Source organism: Papaver somniferum, chromosome 10 (assembly GCF_003573695.1).
Source record: "Papaver somniferum cultivar HN1 chromosome 10, ASM357369v1, whole genome shotgun sequence".
Taxonomy (NCBI): domain Eukaryota; kingdom Viridiplantae; phylum Streptophyta; class Magnoliopsida; order Ranunculales; family Papaveraceae; genus Papaver; species Papaver somniferum.
In genome coordinates this window covers 138438597-138449038 of record NC_039367.1, presented here as the reverse complement: position 1 = coordinate 138449038, position 10442 = coordinate 138438597, and the positions used below count along the sequence as shown (strand labels likewise).

The window sequence follows — 10442 nt, the reverse complement described above, 5'->3', positions numbered from 1 at the left end:
TGTGGTTTTAATCCAAGAAACTCATATGATGAAGATTAATAACTGGTGGGTAAAAAACATATCGGGAGGTGACAATTTCCAGTGGAAATACATACCATCACAAGGTTTGTGTTTGTACCCAGAAATATTTCCAGGCACTAAACACGAAGATTTTGGAAATGATGAGGAAAACAGGATTAAAAACATGAAATAATCAAGAATGACAGACACACGAATTTAACGTGGTTCGGCATGGTTTGTCTACATCCACGGACGAATCCCCGTAGGGAGAGATATTTTATTCAAGTATGGGTTACAATCATTTCTGATCATTTTTTTTGGTTTTTTCTCTATTTGCTAGCCTTCTTTTCCTCTACCAGGGTGTCCCTATTTATACAGTTGAACACCTAAATGGCATTAATCTCCCTGCATGCCTCCTAGAATCAATTCTGCATGAAACTGCCATGCATGCCTTCTGGAATCAATTCTGCATGAAACTGTCCCGCATGCCTCCTGGAATCAATTCTGCATGAAACTGTCTTGCATGCCTCCTTGTATTGATTTGCCTTGTTGGCAGATTGGATTGGTTGGCTGACATGCATAATGGGCTGGCAGTATGGATGGAGGATCCCTCCTGCGGACATGGCTGAACAACATGACCGGGGGACATGCTCGGGGGAGATGGCTGGGGGACCTGCCCGGGAACTAGTTGGCAGCACTGTTGGTAACTTGGCTGGAAACTGGTTTGCAGTACCGCTGGCAACATGGATGGAAACTTCATGGCAGCACCATCGGCAACATGGATGGAAACTGCATGGAAGTATCATCGGCAACATGGCCTCGACATTTGACTGATGGTTGACTTTGACCGTCTGCCGATTGTTGACTTTTACCATTTGACCGATCATTGCGTTTATGTAATACTGGGCAGGCTGATGGGTTGCGTCGGTTGAATGGATGACAGCGGAACAGTGGTCCAAGTAACATTCTGGCCCAATATGTGGCAATTTTACTCATAGTACAAACAATTTGTCTGGAGGCATGATATCAATTTGGGATGACAATTTACTAGAGAAGACAAATGAGTTAATAGGTCCAAACACCTTATCTCACAAATTCAAATCCAAAATAAAAGATTATCAATGGACAGTTACAAACGTTTATTCACCTTGCACTTATTGGGAAAGATGGGAGGATATAACTGGCTGGGCATGTGAAAATTGGGTCATTGATGGAGACTTCGATGCCATAAAAAGGAGAGAAAGAAATAAGCCAGGAGGTTCTTACAGAGCTAGAAAATTCTTTAATATATTCATGGAATTTCATGAATTTAAATGGTGGACTGTATACCTAGAGTAATATGCAGGAAGATCCATTATCACGTAGACTAGACAAAATTTTGGTATCTCCTCAGTTTGAGAACAAATTCCCATTACTAACTCAGACAGTTCTGTCTAGATCATTGTCAGATCACTCACCTTTACTGCTCACTACTACAAATATGTCAAGAAAAAGACCTCCTTTCAGAGTGGAAACTTACTGGTTTTCAAATCCAGATTTTCTTACAAATGTGGCAATATGGTGGGAAATAATGCAATTTCAGGGTTCTGCCAGTTATGTGTTATCAAAGAAACGTCAAAATCTGAAATTTTTCTTGAAGAGGTGGAGCAAACAGAAATATGGTCAAATGGGAGAGAAAAAAGATGAACTTACTTCTAAAATTGATCTTTTGAATGCAACTGAAGTACTTGGAGCCCTTTCCACTGTTCAATTCTGTGAAAGAGTTGAATTAAGAGCTAAACTCAAACAATTAAATCTAGATAATGCAAGAAAATGGTTGTTGAGATCCAAGACTCAGCATTTCAAAGAAAGGGATGCCAACACAAGATACTAAATGGTATAAGAAGAAGGAATTGTATTCAAAAGCTTGTCATCAATGGTGAAGATAATTTCAATCAAGGAGACATAAGTGAAGAAATATCTAAATACTTCTACAACTTGTTTCAAGATGAACATTCTATCAGACCACAACCGAATGAAGAATTATTCACTAAAATCTCTGAACAAGAAAGTAACAATTTGGAGAAAGACATAACTGAAGAATAAGTATGGCTTGCAATAAAAAATTTCAAGAACAACAAGTCACCTGGACCTGATGGTTACAATATGGATTTATTTAAGGTGGCATGAAACATCATCAAGACAGACTTTATGAAAGTGGTTGAAGAATTCCAACAAAAAGAAAAATTGGATTGGAGAATTAACTGCTCTTTCATATGCTTGCTGCCAAAGAAGGATCAAATTGGATCTCCTCAGGATTTTAGACCAATAAGCTTAGTCAGTAGTGTGTACAAGGTGATATCTAAGGTGCTGACACAAAGACTGAAAACAGTTCTTCCTCAGTTGATCTCTGAAAACCAAGATGCATTCATTAAAGATAAACAAATACTGGATGGTATTCTTATAGCTGGAGATCTTATTGACTCAAGGCTTAAAAGAAAAGTTCCTGGAGTATTATGCAAATTGGATATTCAAAAAGCCTTTGATAATGTGAGTTGGCACACTATTCAAAGGGTACTTCAATGCTCAGGATTTGGTCAAAAATGGATCAACTGGATTATGTGGTTTGTTATTTCTGCACAACATTCTATTCTAGTAAATGGTTGCTCAACAGATAGATTGAAGCATAGAAAGGACTGAGACAAGGAGATTCTCTTTCTCCATTTCAATTTATCTTAGTTGCTGAGATTTTCACTAAACTCATGAAGCAAGCTATGGATTTAAATATGATTTCTGGTTTCTCTATGGGCAACAACATTAACATCTCACACTTACAATATGTTGATGATACTTTGGTTTTTCTTAATGGGTCACCAGAAGAAGTTGAAAATCTACTTATCATTCTTCATATTTTTGAAGGCATCACTGGTTTACCAATCAACTTATTCAAAAGTTAAGTATTGAACATAGGAGCTAATAATATTGTTGATGATGTTACAGTTATCCTAAAATGCAAAAAGGATTCTTTGCCTCTAAAGTATCTGGGTCTTCCAGTTGGAGCTACCAGTAGAAGTTGTTCTATATGGGATGTAGTTATTGAGAAGTTCCAGAAAAAATTAGCTCCATGGAAAAGAGGATTTTTTACCAAAGCAGGTACAATGCTTCTAATAAAAACTACCCTATCTAGTCTCCCAATTTACTTCATGTCTCTTTTTCCAATGCCTGTGCAAGTTGAGAAAAAGATTAATCAAATCATGAGAAACCTTTTATGGGGATCAACTTCAGAGAAGAGGAAAATCAATTGGGTGGCTTGCAATAGAATTTGCACACCAAAGAAAGCTGGAGGTTTAGGCATTAGGAATATAAAACTTACTAATCAGGCCCTTCTTGCTAAGTGGACATGGAGATATTCAGTTGAGAAACAACATTTATGGAGAAAGATAGTACAAAACAAGATGAAAGGAAGAAATGAAGATATCATGGTCAAGGACTCTAATTTGCCACAAGGCAGGGGCTTATGGAAAGAAATTCATCTGCATAAGAAGGTGGTGGAAGAAATGAAAACTATTGAAGTCAGAAGTCGAAACAACATTTATTTTTGGTGGGATAAATGGAAAGATAATCAAGTCTTGAAATGCAGATATCCACAAATCTTCAAAATATCAATACAAAAGAATGCTAGCATAAAGGAAGTGATAGAGAATAATTCTTGGAATCTGAAACTAAGAAGAAATCTTCATCAATCAGAGTTGCTTGAAATGTTACAGCTCTTTGAATGGTTAGGATCTCCTCCTATTCTATCTCAACAGCAAGATGGATTGACCTGCAACTTCACATGAGGCTTTACAATTAAAAATTGCTATAACTGGTTAATAGAGAATGAGCCAATCCCTGCACCCCTTCCTCCTTACCAATGTTTATGGGTTCAATTTGTCCCTGCAAAGATACAAATTTTCCTCTGGATGACTTCTCAGAATGCAATTCCTACCTCAGAAAGAGGATGCAATTTTCAGAACAACAACTGTCCCTTCTGTAATCAAGTCCCAGAGAATATGTCTCATCTCCTGCTTCACTGCAATTTCTCTTTCAAAGTCTGGAACTACTTCTTGGGTGGTTTTAATATCAAATGGGTTCAAGCTGCTTCATAGAGCAACAAATTCAGGCTTGGAAATTTAGAAGAGGCAGAAATAGGGGAAGGAAAATCTGGCCTATCCTCATCTTTGCTATAGTCAGAGCATTATGGGATGAAAGAAATAGGAGGATTATGGCTCAAAGAATGACTAGAGCAGAAAGAATTGTCATTAATGAAGTAAAAGCCATGATTTTTCAGTGGGGTAGAGAAGAAAAGTGGTTCCGGGGTTATTCTTTCAGAGACCTCATAACTCAGTGGAAGGTGTTAATAGATAGTATGTAAATTGTTGTAACTTCAAATATGGGGGCCTTCTGGTCTTATTACGTTTTCCTTTTATACAATTTTAACCTTACTACTCAAAAAAAAAAAAAAAAAAAAAAAAAAAAAAAAAAAAAAAAAAAACTTGTGCCACCCCCAGACATGACACACATCAAACCCCAAATTAACCTCCCCTGTAAATATGAAATCTCGTCTTTTTATGAAATCTCGTATTTCGACACACTATATGCATGTCCTGAATGGTCCTGGCCAGACAGCTTCTCGGTGCAAACCCTGAAACCCTGACAGCCAATTAACTATTCATCTAATTTTAATTTTGGTGGAAAGTCGGAACTTAATCATGTACAGTACTTGTATCCATAAATGTTGCAATTATAAGATATAGTACATATCCCATTATGTGTTTTCCCACTCATCTCTCAGTCTCTCTTACACACCTAAAAAAACCCTATGGCAGAAATACATATCATATTCAGGTCGGTAAACTTACCCTTGTGGGTGCAACCCTGACAGCCAATTGACTCTCCATCTAAATTTGGTTGGAACTTTATTGTCTGTCCCTGTATATGGTAGCTCTAAATTTCCTACTTTCCAACATATGGTGAAGCATTTTCACATGTACCATACATGGTGCAACAATATTTAAATCCTTCAGATAGTTGTTACGTTCCATCATGTATTTTCTCATTGTCTCTTACTCTCTCTTACAGTGATTCAAAAATAACCTATGGATTTTGTGTATCATCAATCTTTTTCACCATTCACCCTGAGCGTATATCCAGTAATTTGTGGTGTCTTCCTTTGTTTTCTCACTCTTGGTTTGTACTTTAAACACACCAGCCAAGTCGTAGATTATTGGATTTTCTTGGGTACGATTCCATCTTTATTATGGAACTACTACAATCGGTTAATTAAACGGATGACGGAAGTTTTCAGTTCACTTGGCACTGGCAAAGGTTCGTTTTATATGGATAGACCCATGTATAAATTTCTGGTGACCTGTCACCCTCTGAAAACATAGAATACATATTCAAGACCAACTTTGAGACTTTCCCAAAAGAGAAAACTTTATGGAGGTTTTCGATATCGATATACTTGGTGGTGGGATCCTTATTGTGGATTTTGATACTTGGAGATTACAAAGAAAACTGGCTCATGCAGGGTTGATTTTAGGAGAATTTAAAACTCTAGTTGCTGAAACTAGCCTAAAGATGGTAGAAACACAGTTAATATCACTTTTAGCTCATGTAGCCGAAGAAGGGTTCAGGCGTTCAGCATTGATTTATAAGATGTTTTTATCGAGATTTGCTTTCCATATGAACATAAGTTTGATTTTCTGGAGGTGTGAGTGTGATAACTATCTTTCCATAGGTCTTCCTTCAAATGAGTTGTCGGAGGATGCAGCTGCTGCACAAGACGCCGTGTTATTCAGGGGTCTGGTGCTTCATCGTTCCTAATAAGTTCTTGCACCATATCGTTCCTAGTGCGTTTTAGCTAGTACTCCATCATGTCTTATCTAAAACTCACGAGGATTTAATGGGAAAAAAAAAGAAAAAGTAAATCTCAAAATGGCATTCCTTTGATACAGAAACCAAATATATTTCCTCAAACCATTGAGAAGAAAGCTCAGCTTTCATGGTTTTTCCTGCATACAATTATCCTTACAGATGTATTAATGAAACTAAACATAGTGGCATAACAACTTAGCTATTTTTCCCGCTAGATTTTGCTTTTTCACCTCAATCCATTACATATCTTCTTTTCCTATTCGTTCAAAAAAATAGCTCCTAATCCTCGCAACGATACCAGGTGTGTTTCTGTGAGGAACTCCAAACTGAAAAATCATACCGGATTTCACACGCACTTTGGAAGATGATGCTTGTGGATCGTAACGATATTGTAGCCTATAACCTCACCACTCCTATTAAAGGTGATTGGTTTGGCGTCGATACGAATAAACCCGTTACTCCAAGTCACATCCTCATTCTTTTTATAATTCTTCGACATCCATATGTCAGGACTTACACGATTTTCGTAAATTGCACATAAAAAATCGCCAAGTCTAACAACATAAGGCGGATTACCACCTTGTAGCAAACAAGGTGGTGAAGGAAGTGCGTGTAACTCTTCATCAGCCAAATCGAACGCAAAAATTGTTCCTTTCCGGTCCACCCAGTGAAGACACCACAAATTACAGGATATACGCTCAGGGTGAATGGTCAAAAAGATTGATGATACACAAAAATCCATAGGTTATTCTTGTACATAAAGTGTTATTCTTGAATTAGTGTAAGAGAGAGTGATAACAATGAGAAAATACACAATGGGACGTAACAACCATCTGAAGGATTAAAATATTGTTGCCCCATTAATGAAGCATGTAAAAATGCTTCACCATATGCTGGAAAGTAGGAGATTTAGAGCTACCATATACAGGGCCGGACAATAACGTTCCAACCAAATTCATAATATTTAGATGGAGAGTTGTTGGAAATTGGAGTGTTTTGTGTTGTTATCTGGACTTGCTTCTATGATATTCTGAATTTGAAATTTCAATTAGACGTTACTCACTTTCCCTGATTTTATCTTGTTTTTCATTCACTAACATTTTTTTTCTTTTTCATTTCTCTTACAAACTGAGTAGTACAAGTATCCATACGTATAGGCTTTTTAGCCGACCTTTGAACTGTCTAATCTTCTCTAGAATTTTCATTCAGATAAACTATTTTGACTGACACACTATACAGATTGTGAACATAACTCCAATACATAGGAAAATTTCTATCTTTCACTTTTATTTTTGCTATGACCTGGTGCCTATTTTTCTTATCATATATGAAGCAAAAACCATTATCAAAGTATAACGCATACCCATTTTCTACCATCTGCCCAACACTTAGTAAATTAGCTTTTAGATTGGGAACTAGAAAAACATCTTTGATTAGCCTCATACCTTTTCTAGTTTGAATAGCAACCGTACCTTTGCCTTTCGCCTCAACCAAGTCATCATTTCCCAGCCTGATTAGAGAATTAATAGATGTATCTATGTTGCGGAAAATGCTTTCATCTCCCGTCATATGATTGCTGCAACCGCTGTCTATGTACCACGCTTGTTTTTTCTCTTCTGTTGTTGTTTGGCAAGCATAGAACATGTGCTCCTCCTCCTTTTCAGCTTCATGAAAATTGGCTTGATTGTTTTTCTTAAAATGACAATCTCTTGCGAGATGCCCATGTCTCCGACAATTATAGCATTGTGGTTTGCTTTCATCGAACCAACAATCCTTTTCAAGATGATTAATCTTTCCACAAATCCTACATGGTGAATAATCCTTCCTCCATCTTGCTTCCCTGTAGTTTTCTTCTCCTTCTTTTGAAGTCTCACAACTATCTTCATTCTTTCCACTAAACTTTCCAGCCTTCAAATTTAGCTTGGACTGAAAAGCACTTTCAATTGGTGCTTCATGCCGCCTATTTAGTCTCTGTTCATAGGCTTCTAAAGAACCCATAAGCTCCGTCACCGAAAGAGTTGCGATATCTTTCGATTCTTCAATTGCAGTAACTATGGGATCATACTTATCAGTGAGACTTATGAGGATTTTTTCCACCAACTTCTTATCACCAATATTTTCTCCATAGCTTTTCATTTGATTGGCAATCTCCATTATTCTTGAGTAGTAATCTTTTGCAACTTCTGAATCTTTCATCTTAATGTTCTCTAAATCTCTTCTCAATGATTGCAATTTTACTGATCTTACCTTTTCATTTCCTTGAAACTCATTTTTCAACAAATCCCATGCCTCTTTTGCTTTTGTAGCGCCCATAATTCGAGGAAAAATTGTGTCATCTACTGCCATCTGAATTGTGTACAAGGCTTTGTGATCATTCAATTTCATGTTCTTCAGTTTTTTTTTGTTGTTCCGCATTCATTGTTGCAGTCTCAGCTATTGTCACACCGCTTTCGACGACATCCCATAATTCTTGAGACAAGAAGTATGTCTTCATTTTGACACTCCAGAAATCAAAATTCTCTCCAGAAAATACTGGTACAGCCATGGATTGATTAGAACCATTGCTTATCGACATCTTAGCAAGTGGAAGATAACGCCCGTTTCAATCGAACTAGCTCTGATACTACTGTTGGAAATTGGAGTGTTTTGTGTTGTTATCTGGACTTGCTTCTATGATATTCTGAATTTGAAATTTCAATTAGATGTTACTCACTCACTTTCCCTGATTTTATCTTGTTTTTCATTCACTAACATTTTTTTTCTTTTTCATTTCTCTTACAAACTGAGTAGTACAAGTACCCATACGTATAGGCTTTTTAGCCGACCTTTGAACTGTCTAATCTTCTCTAGAATTTTCATTCAGATAAACTATTTTGACTGACACACTATACAGATTCCAGAGAATTCTTTTCTCTGTCTTTCATTTCACACTTGTTCACATTACAGGACACACTTTAGCAAACTCTAGATTTTTCTTGTCTCAAACTTCATTCACACTAACCCGACAAACTAACTAAATTATTTTTCTAACTTCTTTACTGTTTTACAGTCTTGTTAACTTTTGGAAATGCATCAACTCCAACAAGAGTCAATTGGCTGTCAGGGTTGCACCCAGAATGGTAAGTGTACAACCACAGACCTGCCTATGATATACATTTCTGCCATAGATTTTTTTTTATTAATGTAAGAGAGAGTGAGAGATCAGTGGGAAAATCTATAATGTGGGTGTACTATATCTTATAATTGCACTAGTACTATTTATGGATACAACTACACGATTAAGTTCCAACTTTCCAACTAAATTTATCAGAAAATTAGATGAATAGTCAATTGGCTGTCAGGGTTCCTGGTTTGCACCCAGAAGCTGTCTGGCCAGGACCATACAGGACATGAATATAGTGTGTCGAAATACGAAATTTTATATTTACTGGGGAGGTTAATTTTGCGTTTCAAGGGTGTCTGTGTTTGGCGATGTAGCACAAGTTACACACAGTAAACTCAGGAATAATATGGCCACCATTAAGTTGGGTTTGCCCGTCTATCAAACCTTAGTTACGTTGGAAACTTCCTTATCTGTGTGTGTATCACAATTAAAGAAGAGAAGAGAAAGCCAACAAGCATTATCCTAGTTAATTAAAGAGTAAAATTGAGAAGAATGACGCATATAATAAAGAAGCCAAGGCCAACAAGCCAGATATTACTGCAATAATCTTATTCAGGTCTGTGCCTGTACACTTACTTACCTTTCTGGGTGCAACCCTGGTCCCTGACTGACAGCCATTGTTAGAAATTAACTCAACTGTCCGGCCCTTTTTAATATTGGTAGCTCTAACTCTCCTACTGTCGTACATATAGTTGAGCATTTTTACATATTTCATAAATGGTGCAACAATATTTAAGTCCTTCAGATAGTTGTTACATCCCATCGTGTATTTTCTCATTGTCCCCCACTCTCTCTTACACTATGGATTTTACGCATCTTCTTCAATCTCTTTCACCGAGAGTATATCCAGTAATTTGTGGTGTCTTCCTTTGTTTTCTCACTCTTGGTTTGTATTTCAAAATCACCAGCCAAGCCATAGATCACTGGATTTTCTTAGGCACAATTCCATCTTTGTTATGGAACTTCAATCGGTTAATTGAATGGATGACACAAATTTCCAGTTCGCTTGGCACCGGCAGAGGTTCATTTTATATGGATGGACCCATGTTCTCAGGTTATAGATTTCTAGTAACCTGTCACCCTGAAAACATAGAGTACATACTTAAAACCAACTTCGACAATTTCCCAAAAGGAGAAAACTTCAAGGAAGTTTTCGATATACTCGGTGTTGGTGTCTTTAATGTGGATTCCGACACTTGGAGACTACAACGAAAAGTAATTCATACAGCGTTGATATCAGGAGAATTTAAAGCTCTAGTTGCTAACACTAACCGTAAGGTGGTAGTAAGAACAGTTAATCCCAGTTTTATCTCATGTAGCCGAAGAAGGGTTCAGCATTGATTTACAAGATGTTTTTTCGAGATTTGCTTTCGATATTAAT

At 37.0% G+C, this 10442-nt stretch overlaps 1 protein-coding gene across 1 annotated transcript; it reads left to right on the top strand.

The window, feature by feature from the left end:
- Positions 1-2190: 2190 nt before the first annotated feature.
- Positions 2191-3818, top strand: LOC113316301. Its single transcript, XM_026564513.1, has 2 exons — positions 2191-2529; positions 3000-3818. The coding sequence occupies exons 1-2, from the start codon at positions 2191-2193 to the stop codon at positions 3816-3818; spliced, it is 1158 nt and encodes a 385-aa protein (XP_026420298.1).
- Positions 3819-10442: the final 6624 nt, after the last annotated feature.

Bases quoted from the DNA above. Each gene is read 5' to 3' on its own strand.
- LOC113316301 (XM_026564513.1), top strand. From the start codon at position 2,191: ATGAAAGTGGTTGAAGAATTCCAACAAAAAGAAAAATTGGATTGGAGA. The intron at 2,530-2,999 runs GTGAGTTGGCAC...AAATGCAAAAAG, and splicing joins TTCAAAAAGCCTTTGATAAT to GATTCTTTGCCTCTAAAGTA.